The 27678-nt window shown below is 46.3% G+C and overlaps 1 protein-coding gene across 1 annotated transcript; it reads right to left on the bottom strand.

Moving 5' to 3' along the window:
• Positions 1-314: 314 nt before the first annotated feature.
• COPG1 (coat protein complex I subunit gamma 1) lies at positions 315-27438 on the bottom strand. Its single transcript, XM_075574537.1, has 24 exons — positions 27289-27438; positions 23296-23348; positions 21988-22068; positions 21529-21600; positions 21023-21102; positions 19777-19852; positions 19590-19682; positions 18945-19031; positions 18644-18801; positions 18416-18549; positions 18083-18150; positions 17169-17357; positions 16326-16421; positions 10544-10787; positions 9748-9823; positions 8771-8874; positions 8484-8609; positions 7792-7860; positions 6089-6231; positions 4703-4874; positions 3406-3503; positions 2455-2593; positions 1751-1849; positions 315-596 (listed from the first exon to the last, which is right to left on the bottom strand). The coding sequence occupies exons 1-24, from the start codon at positions 27326-27328 to the stop codon at positions 466-468; spliced, it is 2628 nt and encodes an 875-aa protein (XP_075430652.1). The 5' UTR covers positions 27329-27438; the 3' UTR covers positions 315-465.
• Positions 27439-27678: the final 240 nt, after the last annotated feature.

Raw genomic sequence — 27678 nt, 5'->3', positions numbered from 1 at the left:
TGTTTTTTTTTTGTAATCATAAAAGCTACACATGAAATCACTACCTGGCAGTTTTAACCATTTAACAGTGTGGAGAAAAAGAACGTGGGGTTTTTTTTGTACAGCAATTAACATTATAAAAGAGAAAGCACTCTAATTACAGGATTCCCAAACGGTAGTCTCATCTTCACCCTTGTAATGAACATTACTCGTTTACTGCTCTGAGTTAACAATTTGTGTTTTATTTTGAAATTGCATAACCCCAATTCGGCAATTAAAAAAAAACAAACAGATTTTCTAATTTTACCGAAGAAAAAAATAACAAATACAAGGTGTGACTGATTTCAGCGGTTTAATCCCTTCGCTGCCAGCAGAGTTTACAAATCAAGGTGCCTTCTTGCTCTGAAGAGTTATCGCAGGATTAGATCTTAAAGTATAAATCTCTTTATGTATATTCTAATGTAGTGTGATGTCCGAGGATCTGTTTTAGCCTACAGAGGCCATAATGATGTCAACCGGAAATTCTTCTTTGCTCCGGGCGGTGACCTGCATGGTTACTGTATCCGTTAGGACTAATTTGGAGCGTACTAGGATGTCGTGCCCACCTCGAAATACGCCTGCAAGAGAAACATACAGGGTTTTGTTTTACATCACGTCTCATAGTAGCCTCATTCTCTCACAATTACCCTGCAGCAGGACATGCTGTTTACGCACTACGCACCGACCCCCTCCGCAAGTGAACAATTGAAAACGGGCACAGGAAGAAAAAAATATAATCTACTATATATTTTGTAAAGTAGTTTGTCGGTTCGCTATGCATTGGGACACCTCTTAAGCTATCGTAACCACATTTTTCAAGATGATTCCTGAGATCAAGGAGCAAGTTTTGTCTGTTTCGAACAATTGAATCAAGATGGTGGGACTGCACCTTTAAAAACTGCACTGATTTTAACTAAATTTGGCAGAAGCGCGCGCACATATATATTAAATATTTCATGGTCTTGGAGCTATGGCTCAGACACACACGCACGCTCTTTTATTACCCCACACACACACGCACGCTCTTTTATTACCACACACACGCACGCTCTTTTATTACCACACACACGCACGCTCTTTTATTACCACACACACGCACGCTCTTTTATTACCACACACACACACACACACACACACACACTGAATGACTGAATGAATGACTGAGCCACCTGTGCTAGACTTGAGATTTTGAAAACCTGACCTGTTGGTGGCCCTGTAGTTTGCCACCTCTGAAGTAGTGGCTACATTATGGGGCATTCAAAAGGGTTAAAAACAGGTTACCGGTGTAACAGCCAAGGCGAGGGAAATAAACCGAAAAGAAGAACATTAAAATAAAAGCAAGAAATGGATCACAATAGAAACTAACCGCATGTCCCGACTTCATTAGTGTTTTATTCTTACAAGGAGAATGCGACATTAATGCTTCAGTGACAGAGGGACCTGCAACATAATGCTCCGGCGCATGCGTCTGTGTTTTATACCGACATAAAAAAATCAAATGGAGCTGCAATGTTCCTCAGCCAGAGGGAGACCGTTTCACTGCAAACGGAATAGCCAATGTCTTCTCGTTCTCATAGTGTATATACATCCCCCCCTGTATGTTACATGACATGATGTGTTATTGTGGAGAACTACATGTTTTTTTTGTGGTGTTATAAAAATACAACAATAAATTAAGATTTGGCTGCTTTTTAACTTGGGAGTGATCAATATTAAACAAGCCGTTACTTACCTGCCAAGTATAATGTATGTGCATTCTTGTTTTCAGGCACTTTATCGGATCTCTCGCAGGGCTGCATTCCCAGAAACTTTATAATGTTACCAACTGCCTCTGTAAAAACAAGCAGAGATTGATATCCTTTCACTCCATTAACTAAATGGAATTATATGAATGTTTTAGCTAGCGCAAAAAAATATTGTTTTAAAAAAATCCAGACGGTCATTTTTTTTTTGCACCAAATAAACATGGTTACACCAACTTAAAGCAGCAGTCCCTGGTTTTATTTGATTTATTTTAACTGCACTTGAACTGGGGAGTCCCCTGGAGCCATGATGTGGCTCCCCGACCGCCAGAGTCCTTTCAGTTCCCAAGATATTTATATTTTTTGTGCAGGCGTTTGAGACAAATGTACAAACTCTGGGTTCGCCAACAGAAAGTCACCCCGTTTCCAGAAGACGTTACAGGTTTCTATTGGCTGCCGGTATATCAGGAACCGAGGTACCCCCAGAGGCACAAGGTACAAGACATTTGGTCTATAATGTGAACACGTCTCGTAGATGGTGTATATTAACTCTTTCCCTGCCGAAGGGTTTCTCACCAAGCTTAATTCCTTGCCTTCTGCTGCCGCTTTAAATTTCATTGCAGAACTGCTGTGTTCCTTTCAGGACGACAGTCGGGTGGGTGTTTAGCTCAAAAGTAGTTTGAGAAAGACTTGCCTTCCAGTGTTTTGATGGAGGATAAGTTGAATGTCTCTTCCTTTTCAAACTCGTCTCCCACCTCCTCCCAGGCCGCACCAAAGTTAGGCTTCAGGACTTTCTGTATGTGATCAGCCACGGTCACCTCAATGTCTTCCAGCTACAACAAACAAGAGGAAAATACCGGTTTAGAGCACTAAACATCACCAGCCCAGTGTCGGCCTTGCACATAAGCTCACTAAGCTACAGTTTAGGGCCTCACACATAGAAAAAAATGCAAGCATTTCAAGTTTTAAAATAGGATGAGAAATAAAGAAGATATGGGAAATAGAAGCTTCTCTATAAATATAGCCATTTTTGTTCAAATATGACCCTAAACGTCATGCGCATCGAAAGTGACAAACTTTGTGGCTTCTCATTTTTAGACATCAATAATTTTGGTCTCCAAAAAATCACGAAAGAAAATGTTTTTATATTAAAATGAATGTGATGAGCAAACACTGAGTTTAGCTTTACACCGTCCTCTTTGTATATAACGATGCCAGTATAATGCATTCATTCATTTCAGTTTCGGGTTTATATTTTCAATGGTCCCTTCAGCCAGAATAACACATCTATGTCTCATTTTTTGGGTCATCTTAAACTTGACATGGCTTATGACTCGGGTTCTTAACTCCAGTCCTCAAGACTCTCTGCCCCCTCCCCCCCAACAGGTCAGGTTTCAGGATATCCCTGCTTCATCACAGGTGGCTCAAATCAGAGGCTTGCATGCATTTTCTATATGATTTAATTATATCAAGCTTGGAAGAGTTTAAATTTTAACCGATTCAGTGCTGGAACCACTTGGATGCTCTTGAAGAATTGAGTCGCTGAGAAAACCTGGTATACTCTCTAAGGGTCAGCAGTTTAGCCTACTTGATCTTTACATGCTTATAATAGTATATATAATATATAATTATAAAAGCTGCTTACCACATACTCATCCTCATAACCGTCCTCCTCAGTTTCACCAGTATTAGGGTCACAATCTTTGACAGTGAATTTCAACATGCAACTGAATGTACAGGACACTGAGGGAGAGAAATAACACATTAATTCAGCAACAGACCAAAGTAACCTCAATACTGTATGTAAGACACCAATCACTATAAAGCATTTGCAGCACACAGCACACACACATGTTACTGTGATATAGATGCCATATTTCATGCTATCTACAGCAAAGACAGCAAGTTTATACAATGGCAAGTAAATCTGGACTTTTGTTTTACACATATTAAAAGTTTTTCGTTTAAAGAACCAGTGAAATATCCGGAGTAGTTTCAAATAAAATATATTTTGATGCGCACACTCACACCAATGTAGCAGACTGGAGGGGCGAGAAAATTTCTAGGGGGGGCGCGGGCGGTTACAGAGGCCCCGCGCACTTTCCCACAGCATTTAAATTAAATGCCGGGGGAGGCGTGAGGCCTCTGTAACTCACCCGAGCCATTGGGAGAGAGGGGGCGCGAACGCTGTAGCTCCCAGGAAAGGGGCCGCAGCTCAGAAGGTTTGCGCACGCTGCTCTAATGCATGCCCTTAGCCTCTCCCGCCTGGATTACTGTAACATACAGTTTAGCAGGCCTCCCTGCCCCACAACTTTCTCCTTTGCAATCTATCCAAAATTCTGCTGCTAGAATGATTTAAATTTCTCCCCAATAAAGACACTGCTCATCTCCTTATTTCCCTCTCCTATCTTCCCATTAAATTTCGGATCACCCACAAAGTTCTCCTCCTTACCATCAAGGCTCTCCATTCATCTGCTCCTCCCTACATATCAGCTTTGATCTCTCATCATGCCCCTGCTCATCTCCTGTGTTCTACACAAAACTCACCTTTCCCCCCCTTTCACCGCTACTGCTCTCTCTTACACCTTAAACATTTTTCCCTCCCATGTTAATCAGTGGCGGCGAGCGTTGGATAACGCATTCATGTGTCGGATAATGGCCCCTAGGGTTGCATTGTAAAGCGTTTGATAGTGAGGACTGTATGTATGTATGTATGTATGTATGTATGTAGACACACACACACACACACACATACACACCACACACACACACACACACACACACACACACACACACACACACACACACACACACACACACACACACACACACACACACACACACAAATGTAGCCAGTGAGGCAGGACTCATTTTTTCACCATTTGAAATTTTGCATCCAAATGCTGCTCCCACACAATGAGCTTAGAAATGTAACTAAGAACCTGCTGTTGGATCCTCTTCAGGTACAGATACCAAAGTATAGCACGTTCCAGGTTGGTTGTAAGACAGGCTTTTTGCAGGGACATAGCAAATGACCTCGTATCCCTCTGTAGGCTCCATCTGCACGGTAACAGTCCCCAGAATCTGATCGTTCAGCGTGTTGGTGCAATCAAACTGTACAATGGAAGGCGATAAAACAACTCAACACCAATCATCCCATCCGGTATATTCTAGAAGCATGCATGTATAAACAGAGGGTAGCACAGTATGCAGCTTCTTACAACTGTGTGTTAATAGGTCTCGTTCTACAGCAGAGAATTAGAGGCAGCTGATATTTCTGTGCACATTGTTCTCCGGGGACATCTGCAGGGGCTGCTGGCAGCCGCTCCACTCGGCTAGCACGGATCAAGTAATGGCCGCTTTTCAAAGCTCCTGTGCCATGTGGGCCAATAGGAAGCTGTGATGTCCTACTGCATGCTTCCTATTGGCCCACGTGACGTGGGAGCTTTAAATGCCAACAAGATACCGGCACCCCCTTTGGGAGGTCTATATGTCTGGAAGCAGGGGGAGCTTAAATTAATGGGGTTCAGCTCCGGAGATCCCCTGCTTCGATCCTAAGTTAAAAATTAAAATATAAATTGCCGCTTTAAGTTCTTAAGCTTGTGATGTTAGTCAAAAGAGAAAAAAACAATACTTTAAGTATTTAGTCTGACCTACAGTACGCCAAATATAGACGTCGAGTACAAACTACAATGGACACAATACCCACAAATAATTGTATAATAAACAGAAAAAGTAAGTTGTGGGCCCTCGTACCTAAAAAATATAAATAAATGTAAAGGGTTTAAAAAGTAAACGTATTTATCCCCACTAATTAGGGCGCTACTTGATGTTTCCCCAGTGCTCCTGATTGCATTACATTCTGCTTATCAGATAACTTCCCGTTTCCTGGTGCCTTAATGTGTGGTGATGTGGTTTTTATCCAGCGTTGTTTGTGGTCATCCCCAAACATTCTCAGCTTACCTACTAAAAGTTCATTTTTAAGCGCGCCTCAAACACAATTTTATCTGGCTCAGCAAGCACCTAGCGTCCGCGAGCGCATGCCCGGACAGATTAAAGTTGATTGTGCTGACCGCGCTAAGCGCCAAGCGCAGTCAGCAGCAGCGTGGACACAGCCTTGGGCTGAGCAAGAGTTCATTTATATGTAATTGTATATGAGAAAGATACATTTACTTGTTAAGGACTAGAACTAAATGTTAACCTGGCCCACCTACAATGTAACATAAGCATCAAACAATGTAACATATGCAATGTATTTTGCAAGTCCCCTCATATATTAAGGGGCAGAGTTGGAGTCCTGGATTTATGGTTGACAATAAAAACCTCACCTGGAATACCATGTGACCAGTAAACGTGTGCTTCGTACAACGGATAACATATTCTGTCTCCAATTCTGTGAGGGCAACGGGTTCTGAAGACGATTTGAATAAAGGTCCCAGGTCTTTAAACTCCGGAACAGAAGCAAGTTGCTCTGAAATACAAGCAGTACATATGTATAAAAAGCCAGGCCCCACATCGGTGAGATATGGCTGTAACAGAAATAACGCACTGAAACATTTCAGTTACGGGTTACTCCAGGTCTGAAACCTCAGTGCTAAAAGCTTTGATGTTTTCTCTTTTATGAATTGCTGGGATTGTGGGAAATGTTTGTGAAACACAAGTCTTCCCAAATATGTTTTTTTACAGAAGCTTGAAGCAGGGGGTCTCCTGAGCTGAACCTCATTAATTTCAGCTCCGGGGACCCCCTGCTTCCAGAGAGACTTCTCAAAATTTAAAGCTCCCATGTCACGCGAACCAATAGGAAGCCGCACCAATGATGCCACAGCTTCTTATTAGGCTGGGGCCATAGAGGGGGGAGCAGGGCTGAGGCGCGCTGACGCTGAGGCTCGCCTGCTGAAATCTGCTTGATTTCATGCCCATGCAGGCGAGCCAGCGGGCGCGATCGGGAGGCGGGGGGAGACTGAGGGAGGCGGGGCAGTGACGTCGCTAGGCCAATCGCCCGCGACGCACCGACGTCAACGTCACGGCGCCGTGACGTTGACGCTGCTCCGTGCCGATTGGATGTTTTCAGCCGACAGCGCTCTGAAAAACAGTTTGGCTGTCGGCTGAAAAATCCAGCGCCTCAGCACGCCTGCGGACGCTTGCGTGAGCCCCCTCTAAAGACATCCTCATGGAGGATGCAGGGGCTCAGCGCGGAGCGTCCGCACGGTTCAGCGCTGCGTGTCCTTCTATGGACTCAGCCTTAGACAGCAGGGCGTGGGAGCTTTGATAAGCGCCCAGTATGTGATACCTGATACCGGCACCCCCTACAGAGGTTAGTATCTCTGGAAGTAGGGGGTCCCCGGAGCTGAAATTAACAGGTAAAGCTACAAAGGTTTCAATATGATAAATATATATCAAAATAAATTGCAGCCTTGGATTGCCTCCTTAAAGTGGCTTTACATCTTGTTTTATTTATTTGTATCTTTTTAATGATGTTTGGTGCAGGGGGTCTCCGGAGTTGAACCGCGTTGATGCTTATAGTAGAAGCGACTCGACTGCTTGGTCGCGATCGCTGGAAGTCGTCAATTTGATTTTTCCAGCGACCGCAGCTATAAGCGCAGCCTTAAAGAGCCAATAACATTTTAGGTGTGAAATATGTGAAAATCCTAAGCGGTTCACAAACCGTTTCTCACCACTGCAAGTATCCCTAGAGCTGAAATTAACGCGGTTCAGCTGCAGAGACCCCCTGCTTCCCACCTAGGGGAGAAACATTTATTTTAAGAGGCAATGGTGCTTTAAGTAAAGTTGTACATTTCTGATCCTGTCCAAACTGAAAAGAGTGGAGCTCTCCAAAATATATACACCAATGGGGGAGTTACATTGTAGACCAGAAGTGTAGAACAATACAATTCACAGTGAGTGCAGCATGTTTACTTTGAGCACGAGTTAGAAGGGATACGACAAGGGGGAGAATAAGAAGGAATGTATCCAACATGGACAACACGTCACTAAATCCTTCAGACTAAATGCATGGAGATGTTCAGCTCACCTTGGAATATTTCTTGCCTGGCGGACACCACTTTCTCTGGCTGCCTGATGGCTGTGATCGGCATATTATCTTAAAGAGAAAATCCGTGTTGTGTAAAAGGGTTAAACTACCTCGACCTCACAGCATATCCATACATCAAACCAGACAGCATCATATGTGACAGGGACTCGGATTCAACCTCAAGCTTGTTGTTCACAGTACAGTTTGCTAGGGCATACGCTCATATGCAGAAGTCCTGTGGTATAAACTGAGCTCTTTAGTAAAAAGTTCAGTATAACACAGGGATGGTACTTTAAGTCAGGGGTGCAAAAACTGGGGGGGGGGAGCGGCAGGGTGCAAAAACTGGGGGGGGGGGGGGAGCAAAATTTTCTGGCAGAGGGCAATTACTCCTTTCAAGTCTAAACCAGGGTTGCTCAACTCCAGTCCTCAAGATCCCGCAACAGCTCAGGTTGAGGATATCCCAGCTTCAGCACAGAGGGCTCAATCAGTGGCTCAATCTTCAACTGATTGAGCCACATGTGCTGAAGCAGGGATATCCTGAAAACCAGAGCTGTTGCGGGATCTTGAGGACTGGAGTTGTGCACCCCTGCGCTAAATAACATGTTTGTGTGTCACAGCAAAGGTGTGTGCAGATTGTTGTCAGATATTACTGCTCTAGTTAAATATTCACTACACAAAGTTGCCTGCGATACCTGTTCTTTGTTCTGTGCTGGGTGCAGTAGCCAGTGGAACAGATTTCAGGTCAAAGGGCTTCACCGATGGCTCCAGGGTATACTGCTGCAACGCTCGCTCCAGTCCGGGAACCGAGACGGTTAACCCTGTATACACAGAAACAGGATGGTCACAGACAGAGGATAGATCTCCTCTAATTCTACAATGTCCCAGAACACGGACACACATTGTAGATGTTAGTTAATCACATTAATAGGCAAAATATGTAATAGCGGCCTCGTGGTACAGACTAAGGCTATGCGCTCACCATTAAGGATGTAAGTGGAATTGAGGGCCTTCTGCCGATGCTCCAAGATTTGAAGAAAGAATGTAGCCCGATCCCTCACTTCGTTATCATCGTCCATCACACACCTGCCACAGAACAAAACATTGTGCATCTACAAACAACGCACTGGACACACCCTGATATTTATAGGAGTGGGACTTTCTTATTAACTTAGATTGCAAGCTCTCCGAGGCAGGGATTTCCTTTTCTATTGTCTGACTTTGTTGCACTTACTGTATTATAATGCCCTGTACTGCAGTATTTTTCAACACAGATTTCTAGGAGCCCCTGGGTTCCCTGGGCTTCCCTGTAATTTCCAGGTGATTTGAAAATTATATAAAATACAGAAAAATGTACAATGCATCTGATCTCAGGCGCGCTATTAGCGAGGGTTGGGGTTCCTTACAATGCATCTGATCTCAGACGCGCCATTAGAGGGGGTTGGGGCTCCTCAGATTTTCACAAGATAATAGGGTTCCTTAACCAAATAAAAAAGGTTAAAAAAAACACTGCCGTACTTACTGTATTGTCTTTGTAAAGCGCTGAGTACACAGTGGGCGCTATATAAAGATATACATACATTTACAAACAAGATGTATTTACATTGTGGTCCACAGCGATGGATTTGCAAATTTACAAATCCACCCCATAGGCACTTGCCAGTGTCTGCCGCTTGTTCTTCAGAATCCTGCGTCAAATGACGCCGTGCGACGTCACCGTGATGTCGTGTGACGTCCGCGGCGTCATTTGACGCTCTATTTTGAAGGAGAAGCAGGGCGGCAGAACGGAGGCGGCCGGCACAGGTAAGTTCTTCCTATTAGGGCCGATAGGCCCAAGAGCGCGGCAAATGCAAATGGGGGCGGACATTTTTGCCGGCCGCCTTGGGCCCGGGCCTAACAGGATATCTGACACTTGCAGTTCAGTGTGTACACTTTTGAATGGCAGTTATTCCATCTCACCTCCTCAATAATACCAAGATACTGGGTAGCATATCCTCGTTCTGAGCTCCAAACTTCGCCAAAGCACTGACAGCCCCTACCAAGCAGGAGGAAAAAGCCCGGGTTACAAACACAGCAACAGCTACTTTACAATGTTACCACTAGGTACAGAGTGGAGACAAGCAAGGAATCCCAGACACCGGGCCTGGAAATGCATTACATGGAAAAGCTGCACTTCTAGGTGAATAATACATACATGCTATCCCATCATATGACATGAGTATTATAAAGATCTGCTATATACAAGATCAGTAGGGGGTGCTATAAAGTCATGTGCTTGGTGGGTGGGTGAAGCTCTCCCAAACCCAGCTCATTAAACCCAATTGTCTTCTTGTGCCCCAGACCCAAATAACATGGAGACTGCTAATGAAAAATAAAATACTGAAAAGCTGTACTACGCTGAACACACAGATTGCAGAGTCATGAAACAAATAGTCAGCAGTGGGTTTTTCTGTCAGGGAACGAAAAGCCTGAACCCCAAGAAAAGAAAAATTGATATTTAAAACTACAATCAATGCACTTTAAATGTGATAGAAGAAAGCATGCATGCCTCTCTCCCAGCCCCATTTCTATTAATCTCATAAGAACTATATGGAGTTTCTAGTTGATCCCTTAAAAAAAGGAGCTGAAACTCAAAATAAAAAGGTGGTGTTACCCAGTTGTCTTGAATTCACCCCCCCCAAATAACCCTGATTATTACAAAGATAAAAGCGAGACCGTGTTATCTCGCAGAACAGTGTATACTGAAGTTACCCACCTGCTCGGACCTCTTCATTCTCCAATATGACCCGGTTGTAGATAAAGCGAATGTACTTGGAAGGGTTGTTGGTCCTGGGCCCTTCCTGTCCCAGGAGGTGCAGGATACGCGTGGCCAGGACAGTGAACTCGCAGTCCTCGATGAACTCACACAGGTGGGACAGGCCGATCTCTTTGCTTTCAGGGTTCTCTTCAATGATGCCGATGATGCAGTCGACGATTGCTCGCTTGTAATCAAACCCTCCCTGGGCAACAAGAAAGATGCCAGCCTGTTAGTGCAGCTGTGCCACTATCCTCACTGATCAGTAAGATGCCAGCCTGTTAGTGCAGCCGTGCCACTATCCTCACTGATCAGTAAGATGCCAGCCTGTTAGTGCAGCTGTGCCACACTATCCTCACTGATCAGTAAGATGCCAGCCTGTTAGTGCAGCTGTGCCACTATCCTCACTGATCAGTAAGATGCCAGCCTGTTAGTGCAGCTGTGCCACACTACCCTCACTGATCAGTAAGATGCCAGCCTGTTAGTGCAGCCGTGCCACTATCCTCACTGATCAGTAAGATGCCAGCCTGTTAGTGCAGCCGTGCCACTATCCTCACTGATCAGTAAGATGCCAGCCTGTTAGTGCAGCCGTGCCACACTTTCCCTCACTGATCAGTAAGATGCCAGCCTGTTAGTGCAGCCGTGCCACACTATCCTCACTGATCAGTAAGATGCCAGCCTGTTAGTGCAGCCGTGCCACTACCCTCACTGATCAGTAAGATGCCAGCCTGTTAGTGCAGCCGTGCCACACTATCCTCACTGATCAGTAAGATGCCAGCCTGTTAGTGCAGCCGTGCCACTACCCTCATTGATCAGTAATATGCCAGCCTGTTAGTGCAGCCGTGCCACTATCCTCACTGATCAGTAAGATGCCAGCCTGTTAGTGCAGCCGTGCCACACTTTCCCTCACTGATCAGTAAGATGCCAGCCTGTTAGTGCAGCCGTGCCACACGATCCTCACTGATCAGTAAGATGCCAGCCTGTTAGTGCAGCCGTGCCACTATCCTCACTGATCAGTAAGATGCCAGCCTGTTAGTGCAGCTGTGCCACTACCCTCACTGATCAGTAAGATGCCAGCCTGTTAGTGCAGCCGTGCCACACTACCCTCACTGATCAGTAAGATGCCAGCCTGTTAGTGCAGCCGTGCCACACTTTCCCTCACTGATCAGTAAGATGCCAGCCTGTTAGTGCAGCTGTGCCACACTACCCTCACTGATCAGTAAGATGCCAGCCTGTTAGTGCAGCCGTGCCACTATCCTCACTGATCAGTAAGATGCCAGCCTGTTAGTGCAGCCGTGCCACTATCCTCACTGATCAGTAAGATGCCAGCCTGTTAGTGCAGCCGTGCCACACTTTCCCTCACTGATCAGTAAGATGCCAGCCTGTTAGTGCAGCCGTGCCACTACCCTCACTGATCAGTAAGATGCCAGCCTGTTAGTGCAGCCGTGCCACTACCCTCACTGATCAGTAAGATGCCAGCCTGTTAGTGCAGCCGTGCCACTATCCTCACTGATCAGTAAGATGCCAGCCTGTTAGTGCAGCCGTGCCACACTACCCTCACTGATCAGTAAGATGCCAGCCTGTTAGTGCAGCTGTGCCACACTACCCTCACTGATCAGTAAGATGCCAGCCTGTTAGTGCAGCCGTGCCACTACCCTCACTGATCAGTAAGATGCCAGCCTGTTAGTGCAGCCATGCCACACTATCCTCACTGATCAGTAAGATGCCAGCCTGTTAGTGCAGCCGTGCCACTACCCTCACTGATCAGTAAGATGCCAGCCTGTTAGTGCAGCCGTGCCACTATCCTCACTGATCAGTAAGATGCCAGCCTGTTAGTGCAGCCATGCCACACTATCCTCACTGATCAGTAAGATGCCAGCCTGTTAGTGCAGCCGTGCCACTATCCTCACTGATCAGTAAGATGCCAGCCTGTTAGTGCAGCCGTGCCACTATCCTCACTGATCAGTAAGATGCCAGCCTGTTAGTGCAGCCGTGCCACTACCCTCACTGATCAGTAAGATGCCAGCCTGTTAGTGCAGCCGTGCCACACTATCCTCACTGATCAGTAAGATGCCAGCCTGTTAGTGCAGCCGTGCCACTACCCTCATTGATCAGTAATATGCCAGCCTGTTAGTGCAGCCGTGCCACTATCCTCACTGATCAGTAAGATGCCAGCCTGTTAGTGCAGCCGTGCCACACTTTCCCTCACTGATCAGTAAGATGCCAGCCTGTTAGTGCAGCCGTGCCACACGATCCTCACTGATCAGTAAGATGCCAGCCTGTTAGTGCAGCCGTGCCACTATCCTCACTGATCAGTAAGATGCCAGCCTGTTAGTGCAGCTGTGCCACTACCCTCACTGATCAGTAAGATGCCAGCCTGTTAGTGCAGCCGTGCCACACTACCCTCACTGATCAGTAAGATGCCAGCCTGTTAGTGCAGCCGTGCCACACTTTCCCTCACTGATCAGTAAGATGCCAGCCTGTTAGTGCAGCTGTGCCACACTATCCTCACTGATCAGTAAGATGCCAGCCTGTTAGTGCAGCCGTGCCACTATCCTCACTGATCAGTAAGATGCCAGCCTGTTAGTGCAGCCGTGCCACACTACCCTCACTGATCAGTAAGATGCCAGCCTGTTAGTGCAGCTGTGCCACTACCCTCACTGATCAGTAAGATGCCAGCCTGTTAGTGCAGCCGTGCCACACTTTCCCTCACTGATCAGTAAGATGCCAGCCTGTTAGTGCAGCCGTGCCACTATCCTCACTGATCAGTAAGATGCCAGCCTGTTAGTGCAGCCGTGCCACTATCCTCACTGATCAGTAAGATGCCAGCCTGTTAGTGCAGCCGTGCCACACTATCCTCACTGATCAGTAAGATGCCAGCCTGTTAGTGCAGCTGTGCCACTACCCTCACTGATCAGTAAGATGCCAGCCTGTTAGTGCAGCCGTGCCACTATCCTCACTGATCAGTAAGATGCCAGCCTGTTAGTGCAGCTGTGCCACTATCCTCACTGATCAGTAAGATGCCAGCCTGTTAGTGCAGCCGTGCCACTATCCTCACTGATCAGTAAGATGCCAGCCTGTTAGTGCAGCTGTGCCACACTACCCTCACTGATCAGTAAGATGCCAGCCTGTTAGTGCAGCCGTGCCACTATCCTCACTGATCAGTAAGATGCCAGCCTGTTAGTGCAGCTGTGCCACACTATCCTCACTGATCAGTAAGATGCCAGCCTGTTAGTGCAGCCGTGCCACTATCCTCACTGATCAGTAAGATGCCAGCCTGTTAGTGCAGCCGTGCCACTATCCTCACTGATCAGTAAGATGCCAGCCTGTTAGTGCAGCCGTGCCACTATCCTCACTGATCAGTAAGATGCCAGCCTGTTAGTGCAGCCGTGCCACACTACCCTCACTGATCAGTAAGATGCCAGCCTGTTAGTGCAGCCGTGCCACACTATCCTCACTGATCAGTAAGATGCCAGCCTGTTAGTGCAGCTGTGCCACTACCCTCACTGATCAGTAAGATGCCAGCCTGTTAGTGCAGCCGTGCCACTATCCTCACTGATCAGTAAGATGCCAGCCTGTTAGTGCAGCCGTGCCACACTACCCTCACTGATCAGTAAGATGCCAGCCTGTTAGTGCAGCCGTGCCACACTATCCTCACTGATCAGTAAGATGCCAGCCTGTTAGTGCAGCTGTGCCACTACCCTCACTGATCAGTAAGATGCCAGCCTGTTAGTGCAGCCGTGCCACTATCCTCACTGATCAGTAAGATGCCAGCCTGTTAGTGCAGCTGTGCCACTATCCTCACTGATCAGTAAGATGCCAGCCTGTTAGTGCAGCCGTGCCACTATCCTCACTGATCAGTAAGATGCCAGCCTGTTAGTGCAGCTGTGCCACACTACCCTCACTGATCAGTAAGATGCCAGCCTGTTAGTGCAGCCGTGCCACTATCCTCACTGATCAGTAAGATGCCAGCCTGTTAGTGCAGCTGTGCCACACTATCCTCACTGATCAGTAAGATGCCAGCCTGTTAGTGCAGCCGTGCCACTATCCTCACTGATCAGTAAGATGCCAGCCTGTTAGTGCAGCCGTGCCACTATCCTCACTGATCAGTAAGATGCCAGCCTGTTAGTGCAGCCGTGCCACTATCCTCACTGATCAGTAAGATGCCAGCCTGTTAGTGCAGCCGTGCCACACTACCCTCACTGATCAGTAAGATGCCAGCCTGTTAGTGCAGCCGTGCCACACTATCCTCACTGATCAGTAAGATGCCAGCCTGTTAGTGCAGCCGTGCCACTATCCTCACTGATCAGTAAGATGCCAGCCTGTTAGTGCAGCCGTGCCACTACCCTCACTGATCAGTAAGATGCCAGCCTGTTAGTGCAGCCGTGCCACACTTTCCCTCACTGATCAGTAAGATGCCAGCCTGTTAGTGCAGCCGTGCCACTACCCTCACTGATCAGTAAGATGCCAGCCTGTTAGTGCAGCTGTGCCACTATCCTCACTGATCAGTAAGATGCCAGCCTGTTAGTGCAGCCGTGCCACTATCCTCACTGATCAGTAAGATGCCAGCCTGTTAGTGCAGCCGTGCCACTATCCTCACTGATCAGTAAGATGCCAGCCTGTTAGTGCAGCCGTGCCACACTATCCTCACTGATCAGTAAGATGCCAGCCTGTTAGTGCAGCCGTGCCACCCTACCCTCACTGATCAGTAAGATGCCAGCCTGTTAGTGCAGCCGTGCCTACCCTTTCCCTCACTGATCAGTAAGATGCCAGCCTGTTAGTGCAGCCGTGCCACTATCCTCACTGATCAGTAAGATGCCAGCCTGTTAGTGCAGCCGTGCCACTATCCTCACTGATCAGTAAGATGCCAGCCTGTTAGTGCAGCCGTGCCACTATCCTCACTGATCAGTAAGATGCCAGCCTGTTAGTGCAGCCGTGCCACTATCCTCACTGATCAGTAAGATGCCAGCCTGTTAGTGCAGCCGTGCCACACTACCCTCACTGATCAGTAAGATGCCAGCCTGTTAGTGCAGCCGTGCCACACTATCCTCACTGATCAGTAAGATGCCAGCCTGTTAGTGCAGCCGTGCCACCCTACCCTCACTGATCAGTAAGATGCCAGCCTGTTAGTGCAGCCGTGCCTACCCTTTCCCTCACTGATCAGTAAGATGCCAGCCTGTTAGTGCAGCCGTGCCACTATCCTCACTGATCAGTAAGATGCCAGCCTGTTCGTGCAGCCGTGCCACTATCCTCACTGATCAGTAAGATGCCAGCCTGTTAGTGCAGCCGTGCCACACTTTTCCCTCACTGACAGCAGAGACAGTATTTACTTAATGAAGGCATCAAATAGATATTATTTGTGATCAAATTAACCAGGAAGCATATTACCTTAAAATGTCATAAAACCTTTTCATTTAGAACAATGAATTGAAAACCAAAAGCGGCCGTGATTAAAAAATAAATAAAAAACTATGTGAATTAGGGTGTTCTAATGTTTTAACCTCTTCACTGCTACAGGGTAAAAATATGCATTTCTGGTCCCCTCTGTCAGTGAAGGGGTTAAATTGCCCTGCTACCTAAACTTTCCCTTCGATACTGCGCCTTTGTTGAAGGTTATCAGCACATCATGTTTTCTCTCCTTTTGAAAAGGGAAATGAAAACTAAATAAACGACCCAATAATATTAATATTATTATTAATACAGCACACAAATCAACGTGACACTTAACATCCACTGATCCTACCTCTTCCCGCAGCATGGTGAACAGGAAATTCATCATGACAGAATGCTTGCGTGGGTACTTGTGACACAAAGCACTGATCGCTTGCACAACCACCACCTAGGGGGAGAGAGAACCAGGACACGGATTATTATGACACAAGAGAAAGCGGTAGAAACACGTGCAGAGAGATCAGATTTCCGTTGCCGAGTCGCATCCTTAGCATAGCGACCGCACTAAACCTGCACAGCTGTTGTGAATAGCTGTATTTGACCTGAAGAGTAATGGTCAAAGTACCATTAAAAGCAGCAGAAATGGCTGGATTGTGGATTGAAGCTGGGGGTCTCTGGAGCTGAACTATGTTAATTTCAGTTCCGGGGACCCCCTGCTTCCAGAGATACTTACCTCCGTAAGAGGCGCCGGTATCTCTGCAGTCAGAGAAACTATGTGCCTAACATAATGGCAGCTTTAAAATGTCCAGCGTCATGCAGGTCAATAGGAAGCTGTGACATCTGTTGTGGCTTCCTATTGGCCAGCGTGACGGGGACATTTAAACTTCACAGAGATACCAGCAGCACCAGTACCTCTGGAAGCAGGGGGTCCCGGAGCTGAAATTAACACTGTTTAGTTCCGGTGACCCCTTGCTTCAAACCTGTAATAATAAATAAAAAAACACAATGGAGCCTGTTCTGCTGCTTTAATGCACTTTAACCAACATATAACATGAACAGTAAAACTAACTTCATGTGCAAATTGAAGGCTGCATGAGATAAACCGGTTATACAACATGTAATATATTATTAGAACCATTGCAATTCCATTAATACATCTTTCCTATATATAAGTACTGCTGAAAAAGCCCCTGACCTTAAACTCATCGGAGATTTCAGACATGAAGGTTGAGATCTGCTTCATGAGGCGATCAATGCTGCTCTCGCTGCCGGTTTTCAGCAGGGTGGTGATAGCCAGCGTGGCGATGCTGCGGTTTGAGTCAGTCACCAGGTTCTCTAGGTCCAGGTTGCAAGCGGTTACAGCAGACGGGTGTTTCATGGCCACCTGCAGACAAGTCCAGGAAAGAACTGCAATATTACACATTGTAACCAGAAGACACGGACAGAGAGGAAAGCGGGAGATTTAAAGCGGGAAAGGCAAAACCATAGTTGCCGTCTTTCAAAAAAGCCACATTTACACTATTCGGAAATACTATGGGTCATATGTTTTAAGCCATAAGGCACTTCCAGCCCATTCACTTCAGTAGGCGGGAGGAAGGTGCCTCACAGCTTACCACCACTTCCTAAATATGGCCCTCCGTCTTCACAATTGCTGATAACATTTGTTACATTACTGCCTGTAATTTCCATGTTTGCCAACATGTCTCTGTCAGAAAGTGTTGAATATTTCCAGCTTCTGTTAGAAAAACCTCAGCTGTATTATCACAAGATATGAAGGGGAATTGTGTTGCTTAAGCTGTACCCGTGTGATAACTTGAAGCAGACAAAATGATCAAGAAGATTAGAATTGTGACGTTATGCAACACTGAGAATGAGCTTGCTGCTGTCAGTAGTGCTGAGTATCACTGCACATTGCCAACCACCCCTTTAGAATACAGAAACCCCAAAACACATTATTGGGTCGCTCACAAAATGACTCGACCCCTCTGTTCAACCCACTACCATACACCTTTTGTTGCCAGCAGTGCCAGCGACACAACGCAGAGCAATGCGCTGCAGACACCTCTGCCACCAAGAGGGCCACGTTCACAAGAGAGAAGAGTATCGTACCTTGTTGAGAGTGCGCACCGCTGCATATCGAAGTGCTGCTTTTGGAGAGCTACAAAACAGCTGTAACACTGCAGGGGAAATACGGGACATGAACACCACATTAGGCTACAGTGAGCAGTCCAGATAAAACACGAGCATGCTTGGCTGCAGATATTTATGTTGCATGGTTATAGCTATTCGTGCTTGGCCACATTTGTGATTAGTAGTTGCTGCTTCTACCATCTAATATTATATTCCGTTTGGAAATCCGCATTTGTTTTTTTGTCAATGTTGCTTTTTAAAAACAACTCCCTCCTGCATTGAAGGGGTTTGATGAAGGTGCGGTAGACTCACCAGATACGGCGGGGGCAAGTTCCTTGGCAGTGCAGGTGGGCAGGTTCACAATGGCAGAGGCAGCTTCGTAGACAACCATCTCGTGTTTATTTCTCAGGCAGCTCTCGATAAAGTCAAACAGGGGGCTCTCGCGGCTGGAGGAGATACTGTGTTACATGGGGGCCTCATTTATTAAAAAAAAAGGTAAAGGGCGACACTGTCTGAATCTTCACCCAAAACAACCCCTACCTTCCATCTTCTTCCTCCAGCAGCTTGCTGGCCACCCGAATCATCATGCAATAGGCGAAGGGAGACTTCAGCCCATGGCGCATGAATTTGCTGAGCATCTTGTTCACGGACAGGCGGTCATTTTTACGCACGTGATACAGCAGTCCCAGAGCATGATACTGTGAAAGTAAAGAGCATTTGTGACTTTAGTGCAGAAAGAATACCATTCCCCTTCCAGCAGAGCCAAGGCTCATAGTAATAGGTACAAGGTTTCTAGTTTCTCAACTTTTAGTGACACTTTGTACAGATTTGAGAACCTCACCTGCACCATGATGTTATCACTAGAAGCAGCTTCTTGAGCCTCATTCACCCAACGCTTCACTACATCGAAACTTGTCCTCAGCAGGTGCTGTGGTACAGAAATAAACACACGTAAATATAATAATTCGTAAAAGGAAAAAACAAAAACTACAAAATAAAACGATACCAAAAAAAATAACAATGGTTTTTAAAATTGTATGAATATATTACATTTAGTGACTAGCGGATATTGAAACATGCATGCTTTCAGAACCAGCCATAACAATTACTTACAATGCTGGAGCGATCTCCGACAACACATGAAGTTTATTTTCTTCTTCTGCTTAATGTAGTAACAAAGAAGGGGAGGGAGTAGGAGGTATGATACCTTATACTGTATTGGACCAACAAGTAGTTGAAATGTTACAAGCTTTCCAACCTTTCAGGGTCAGGGTTACCCGATGAAGGATCCTGAGACGTTGGAAATCTTGTAACAGATCAACTACTTGTTGGTCCAATAAAAGGTATCATACCCGCTCCTCTCTCTCCCTCCTTTGTTACTACATGGAAGAGAGGACCAACACGGCTCCCCACCCTTCTATGTCAGCTTAATATGAAAAGCATCGCTACAATAAAAATAATACATGTATTAGATTTACACACGTACCAGTGAGGACACTAAAGCAGAGCTGGATACACTGGGAACTTTGTCTACGATAGCCTGTTTCATGTAGCGCTCGATGGCTTGCAGCATTGTGCTCTAAACAAACAGAGACATGGAATTACAGTCACAATATTCAAAGCAGGAGGCGGGAGTGTGAATAATAAGCTGGTTCTCTGTAAATGTAACGTACGTCTGTGATTCTACAGAGCGCTCTCACAGCCGGGCCTCGGTAACAGTCATCTTTCCCGGTCATGTCTTTGGTTAAACTGTGGGGAAAATGGAAACCAAAAACTTTGCAATGCCATCTTTTGCTTTAAATAAAAACACAAACATGATGTTTGGTTTTAGTTACATCTTGTGAACTATTATCCCATTACTGCAAATAACAGTGCACTAATACTTTGTCTAAGGCAGGGGGGCTCTACTCCAGTCATCAAGCCTCCCCCCAACAGGTCAGGTTCACAGGACATCCCAGCTTCAGCACAGGTGCTGAAGCAGGGGCCAATTGAGCCACCAGTGCTGAAACTGGGATATGCAGAAAATCTGACCTATTTGGGGGAGGGAGGAGGGGGCTTGAGGACTGGAGTTGAGCACCCCTGGTTTAAGGGCCTCTAATAGCCATCATTGTGCAGTGAAAAGCCGCAGCGAACTTTAAATGACACGTCATCTCAAAAAGCCTTCATTGCATTGCTCAATTCTTAGGTTAAAACAAAAAGAATGGGGGCGCAAAAGAAGAGAAATGATCACTATAAAGTGCGAAAAATATTTCAATTATATAGGCATATATTAAAAAGTACACAACTTACAATAAAAATTGACCATGTCGATCCTAACACATCAAGCTTGAGAATTCCATGAACGGGACGTCCGCAATCTAGGCAGAAAAACCCCTCTCCGGATAGCAGTTGGTAAAGGAGAGGGGTTTTTCTGCCTAGATTGCGGACGTCCCGTTCGTGGAATTCACAAGCTTGATGTGTTAGGATCGACATGGTCAATTTTTATTGTAAGTTGTGTACTTTTTAATATATGCCTATACAAATTGAAATATTTTTCGCACTTTGTAGTGATCATTTCTCTTCTTTTGCGCCCCCATTCTTTTTGTTTATGTGTTTGTTGGTGTTCTCCAGCCCCGCTGATCACGGGAGACGGGGAGCAGCACTGAAGACAGATTGCCATAGGAGATCTGTGACGGCCAGCGCGCACTTACCTTTTCAATTCTTAGGTTATCTGATAACATAGTATTTCCATAAAATCTTTTTTTGGTGAAAGTTACTTGTAAACAGATCCAACAGCAAGTAAAATGCAAGCTTCTCGCGTACAGGAAATGAAGAAAACACCTTTGAGCGTTTGTTTGGGTTCTTTCTAGCGTGGTCTCTCTTCCCCCCCCCCCCCACGCCCAATGGGCTGATACCCACCTAATGTCAGGAATGACTCACCTACTGGTGACAATGATCACATCTTCAGATATGTTCGCCATCTCCTTTATAGTTATGTAACACATCCTGCGTAGTGTTGGCTGAGGGGTACAATTAAGAGAGAGTAACAAATAACCAATTCATGTATTCACCATTACGTTTTGCTGCTGATTAAATATAGAGCATAAACCAAAACACTATTTAAAGGTCAATATCCTGCATCATATAATATGAAAAGCACTTTAATCAGGGGTTTATACACATATTTGATCACTAGATTTCTGATATGAATGGCCTTGTGGTTAGGAAAGTTTGGGGACAACACTATATCTGACGTATGTTATCAGCTTAACAAGCTACATTGTTTTCTAGTATCTGTTAAATAAATACTTTGATGTTTATGTAAATTCTGTTTCTCCCACATGCTCAAATACGCCATTGATATTTTTATGATCAACGTTGTAACATTCACTAAATTAACAATTAGCCTTGTTGACAACGTATAAAGGATAAATTACTGTACTTACATCATTTGATTGGAACAGTTTAGTCATGGCAAAAAAAGCTTCCGTCGCTTCTGTGGCTCCCATATGTTCCCCCTGTTATAAATGATTATTAATTAATATATATAATATCCTTTCTAATACAAAATGCAGAGGCAGGTAATGTTATCAATGTCCTCTTCTAAAATCACATTTGCAATGTTTTCTTCCCACAATACGCGATTGCAATCTCAGACTTAGTTCCGAATGATTTCTTCGACATGTGACGTGTCTATGAACTCAGAAAGACACACACCAGGTATTTGGTTGCACTGTTGAAAGGCTAATAACACACTGACAAGAAGGCCAATAATATGCAATTTAGATCTTTCAACAATCACTTATTATAAAGTGTTACAAACCCCAAACGCAAGCTGTGGAAGTTTGTCAGAAGTGAATGTAATAACTAAGTGACAATATAAAAAACAGCAGTGTTTAATATACCTGGTTTATCAAATAAAGTATCTTGGTCAAGATGTGAGCACATTTTCGAGGGTTGATGGGAGACTCGTTAAACAAACGTGCCTAAAATGTAAAGAGCGAGACAAGGCAAATTGAATGGAGCAGAACGAATTAGAAGGCATTTTATATACATAGGCACAAATATATTTTGCCCTCTCTACCAATGTTTACAAACTGCAATACATAATGATATTGTAAATACAACACACACCTATGCAGAGAATATAAAAATCATGGCTGTGGTTCCATGTTTTTATTTATTTGATTTGTTCTAGTTGGGAAGCAGGGGGTCTCCATAGCTGAACCCCGTTAATTTCTGCTCCGGGAACCCGCTGCTTCCCGAAATTCTTACTGGAGAAGGCGCCAGACACTGTGTCCTCCAGGGTGAACAATATGGCGGTCTAAAAAAGGTCCTGACTTTAAACGTTAACCCCATGCTAGCGATAAAGCAACCATCTGTATATACCAGGGGTGGGCAACTCCAGTCCTCAAGGGCCACCAACAGGTCAGGTTTTCAGGATAGCCTGCTTTAGCACAGATGGCTCAATCGGTGGCTCAGTCAAAGACTGAGCCACCTGTGCTGAAGCAAGGATTTCCTTAAAACCGGACCTGTTGGTGGCCCTTGAGGACTGGAGTTGCCCTCACCTGGTATATATGCACGTCTGTCTCATCGCAGATAATTGAATGGTGGACTGCCCATTTTATTCCATACTGAAGAAAAATGGTCACACAAGGGGCTGATGACCGGCTCCAAGCGGGATTTTTCCTGGGTGTTTTAAAACACCCCTCCCACCCCTCACCTTCCCTGTTGGTTTTTACTTCACGCCGCTGTAGCAAGGACTATAAGCGCGGCCTTAGCCTCATGGCTATCTGACACTTGGTAATTGGAACTTTTTGATTTATATCTAAAATAATGATATTCTGTGCTGTTTTCAATGCATGGACACAGTTAGCCGAATTACTGCACTTGACTGCAGATGTATTTTGTCGATATTCATATGCTGAAATATTTAATAAAATATATATTTTTTAAAAGTGATGTTAAAAGTACAAACAATTAGGATGTACTTTATACTAACAAGCAAAACAAAATGTATTTGTACATTTCCAATTCTATTAAATCCAGCAGTGTTCTCTTCCATACCACATTACCAAAACATGCAGCTGCTAAGTGCTTTGAATAAAGAAGAAACCGAGTCCTTGATTCTGTTTATGCAGAAGGCAAACCTGAATTGAAAATGCTTAATAAACAAACAAACGTGATGAAAAAGATGCGGAATATGAGGTTACCTCCTGTAGAACTGCACTTTTCTCTAGGTGCTGGAAAGGATTAGAGCCACCACCTGAAATAAAGATAAAAGTAACAATTTAAAAAGGATGCCGACATTTCTAAAACGTAAATTATTATTTTTACATTTCCCAAATCATCACTTCTTCCCAGTGACGGCAAGAAAAGCTAATTAAGTAGTGTAGGGAGAAGGAGTGGCTCAGTGAATAAAGACACTGTGTAAACAATCACACCGGGTTCAATTCCTGGTGTCGGCTACTTGTGACCTTGGGCGAGTCACTTTATCTCCCTGTGCCTCAAGCACCAAAAACATAGATTGTAAGCTCTGCGGGGCAGGGACAGTGTCTGTAACAATCCTATGTGCTGCGTACCGCGCGCTACACTGTAATTGTGACGCGCTTTGAATCCCTTTGGGAGAAAAGCGCTATATGAAGGTTAATATTATTATTTCTTTGAAGTACTGGTATTTTATATTTGCATTTCATGTGCTAGAAAGAATACAGCATGTAACAAACAATTGTGCTTCTGTACATAACCCAACAATTGACAAGTGCAGGTAACATAAATGATTAATATGTAAAGTTGGGCTATTCTACTATGAATTATGATTCTTAAGAGTCATTCATTTATCAATCAAGGGACACCGTTTCTGCTGCATATTACTTTCCGTAAAACTTTACATGTCTTGCAACTCACTGGTTCATTGAAGTGGGTTATGTAAAAGCTTTACGTACAATATCAAAGATATCAAAAGAAAAGGGAAGCGAATTGCATTTAAATGGGTAGCCTGAAATATACCGAAGCCAAATGGAAGGAAATTCCCCTCAATTCTACATTTGAAAAGCACATGGCGGTTAATTCATTAAACTGTGATCGAGCGGAGCACTGAACCTCCCACTGACTATCACGGCACTATCACAGTTTAATGAATAACCCTCATGGACCCATGTTGTTGTTTTTTCCTTGATGCAAAGACCCCTGTGAATATGCAATGATAGAAGTGAACTACTCCACAAGACAGAATACAAATAAAAATAGAATTAGCAATGTAAGGGGGACTGGGGGGAGAAGTGGCATGAGTCTGCAGGAGGATACCACAGGCAATTAGGGGAATCTTGGAAGAAAATAAGCAATGGGGAAGGATGTATTTAATAAAGAATTTGGGGAGCTCCCTTGGCTGATACTATACATCTCATATGCATTTACCATGACCCCTTACATAAACACTTACCATAACCCCCCACCCCCCCCCTGTAAATTCTCCCTACTTACCACATAGATTGTAAGCCCTTCAAGTCAGAGACTCATTTTCCTAATGTTACTTTTATGTACGAAGCGCTTATTCCCATTATGTGAAGCGCTATGTACATGGATAGGGTATCAATGCGAGGTGCACTGTGTGTGCGGAGGGGTGAGGATCTCACAGGGTGTGCACTGTATGTGGCAGGAGGGTATCACAGAGGGGTATACTGGTTGGGGGGGGTCACAGAGGGGTATACTGGTTGGGGGGGGGGTCACAGAGGGGTATACTGGTTGGGGGGGGGGTCACAGAGGGGTATACTGGTTGGGGGGGGGTCACAGAGTGGTATACTGGTTGGGGGGGGTCACAGAGTGGTATACTGGTTGGGGGGGGTCACAGAGGGGTATACTGGTTGGGGGGGTCACAGAGAGGTATTATGGTTAGGGGGGTCACAGAGAGGTATAATGGTTAGGGGGGTCACAGAGAGGTATAATGGTTAGGGGGTCACAGAGAGGTATAATGGTTAGGGGGGTCACAGAGAGGTATAATGGTTAGGGGGGTCACCGAGAGGTATAATGGTTAGGGGGGTCACAGAGAGGTATAATGGTTAGGGGGGTCACAGAGAGGTATAATGGTTAGGGGGGTCACAGAGAGGTATAATGGTTAGGGGGGTCACAGAGAGGTATAATGGTTAGGGGGGTCACAGAGAGGTATAATGGTTAGGGGGGTCACAGAGAGGTATAATGGTTAGGGGGGGGTCACAGAGGGGTATACTGGTTGCGGGGGGGGGGTCACAGAGGGGTATACTGGTTGCGGGGGGGGGTCACAGAGGGGTATACTGGTTGGGGGGGGTCACAGAGGGGTATACTGGTTGGGGGGGGGGTCACAGAGGGGTGTACTGGTTGCGGGGGGGGGTCACAGAGGGGTATATTGGTTGGGGGGGGGGTCACAGAGGGGTATACTGGTTGGGGGGGGTCACAGAGGGGTATACTGGTTGCGGGGGGGGGGGTCACAGAGGGGTATACTGGTTGCGGGGGGGGGTCACAGAGGGGTATACTGGTTGCGGGGGGGGGTCACAGAGGGGTATATTGGTTGGGGGGGGTCACAGAGGGGTATACTGGTTGGGGGGGGGGGGGTCACAGAGGGGTATACTGGTTGGGGGGGGTCACAGAGAGGTATACTGGTTGGGGAGGGGGGGGGGTCACAGAGAGGTATAATGGTTAGGGGGGTCACAGAGAGGTATTATGGTTAGGGGGGTCACTGAGAGGTATAATGGTTAGGGGGGTCACAGAGAGGTATAATGGTTAGGGGGTCACAGAGAGGTATAATGGTTAGGGGGGTCACAGAGAGGTATAATGGTTAGGGGGGTCACAGAGAGGTATAATGGTTAGGGGGGTCACAGAGAGGTATAATGGTTAGGGGGGTCACAGAGAGGTATAATGGTTAGGGGGGTCACAGAGGTATAATGGTTAGGGGGGTCACAGAGAGGTATAATGGTTAGGGGGGTCACAGAGAGGTATAATGGTTAGGGGGTCACAAAGGTGTACTGGTTGGGGGGGGGTCACAAAGGTGTACTGGTTGGGGGGGGTCACAGAGAGGTATACTGGTTGGGGGGGTCAGAGAGAGGTATACTGGTTGGGGGGGTCAGAGAGAGGTATACTGGTTGGGGGGGGGGTCAGAGAGAGGTATAATGGTTAGGGGGGGGGGGGTCAGAGAGAGGTATAATGGTTAGGGGGGGTCACAGAGAGGTATACTGGTTGGGGGGGAGTCAGAGAGAGGTATACTGGGTTGGGGGGGGGGGGGTCACAGAGAGGTATACTGGTTGGGGGGGGGGGGGGTCACAGAGAGGTATACTGGTTGGGGGGGTCACAGAGAGGTATACTGGTTGGGGGGGGGTCACAGAGAGGTATACTGGTTGGGGGGGGGGGGTCACAGAGAGGTATACTGGTTAGGGGGGTCACAGAGAGGTATTATGGTTAGGGGGGTCACAGAGAGGTATAATGGTTAGGGGGGTCACAGAGAGGTATAATGGTTAGGGGGTCACAGAGAGGTATAATGGTTAGGGGGGTCACAGAGAGGTATAATGGTTAGGGGGGTCACAGAGAGGTATAATGGTTAGGGGGGTCACAGAGAGGTATAATGGTTAGGGGGGTCACAGAGAGGTATAATGGTTAGGGGGGTCACAGAGAGGTATAATGGTTAGGGGGGTCACAGAGAGGTATAATGGTTAGGGGGGTCACAGAGAGGTATAATGGTTAGGGGGGTCACAGAGAGGTATAATGGTTAGGGGGGTCACAGAGCGGTATAATGGTTAGGGGGGGTCACAGAGAGGTATAATGGTGGGGAGGGGGGGTCACAAAGCGGTGTACTGGTTGGGGGGGGGGTCACAGAGAGGTGTACTGGTTGGGGGCGGATCACAGAGAAGTGTACTGGTTGGGGGGGGGGGGGTCACAGAGAGGTATACTGGTTGGGGAGGGGGTCACAGAGAGGTATACTGGTTGGGGGGGTCACAGAGAGGTATACTGGTTGGAGGGGGGGTCACAGAGAGGTATACTGGTTGGAGGGGGGGTCACAGAGAGGTATACTGGTTAAGGGCGGGAGTCACTGGGCCGGTGTCATAGGCAACTCAGCACCGAAGTCTGGTCAATGTCCAGGCTTCTACCGAGGCCTGCTCTCAGGTCACACCCCGAGGACAATATTGTGCTCCCCTCAGCCCCGCACCAGGACCCCGGCACCCCGCGGGACAGGCACTCACCGCCGGACTCCTCGTCCTTCTTATCGAACTTCTTCAGCATCTTCACCCCGCGCGGACCGCGCTCAGCCACTTCCTCACAGCCTGTCACTGAGACACGTCACCCTGACAACACGGCCCGCGCATGCGCGACCGGACAAGGAATTCTTTCTACGCACGCGCAGTGAGTGCGGGGAGATGAGCGACGCATGCGCAGGGAGTTGGGGAGAGGAGCCTACACATGCGCAGTGAGTGCGGGAGATGTGGCTTGGAATCATGCGCAGTGAGCTGGGAACGCACTGTGGGCTCATTGCTCCCCCTAGCGGGTAATAACAACACATCATCTTTGCTCATTTTTTATTATAAGCAACATTATTATTATTATTAAATTATTATTATTTTTATTAAATTATT

The sequence above is a fragment of the Ascaphus truei genome, chromosome 17 (genome assembly GCF_040206685.1).
Source record: "Ascaphus truei isolate aAscTru1 chromosome 17, aAscTru1.hap1, whole genome shotgun sequence".
Lineage (NCBI taxonomy): Eukaryota > Metazoa > Chordata > Amphibia > Anura > Ascaphidae > Ascaphus > Ascaphus truei.
The sequence above is the reverse complement of the archived record's forward strand: the minus strand, read 5'-3'. Positions and strand labels throughout refer to the sequence as shown.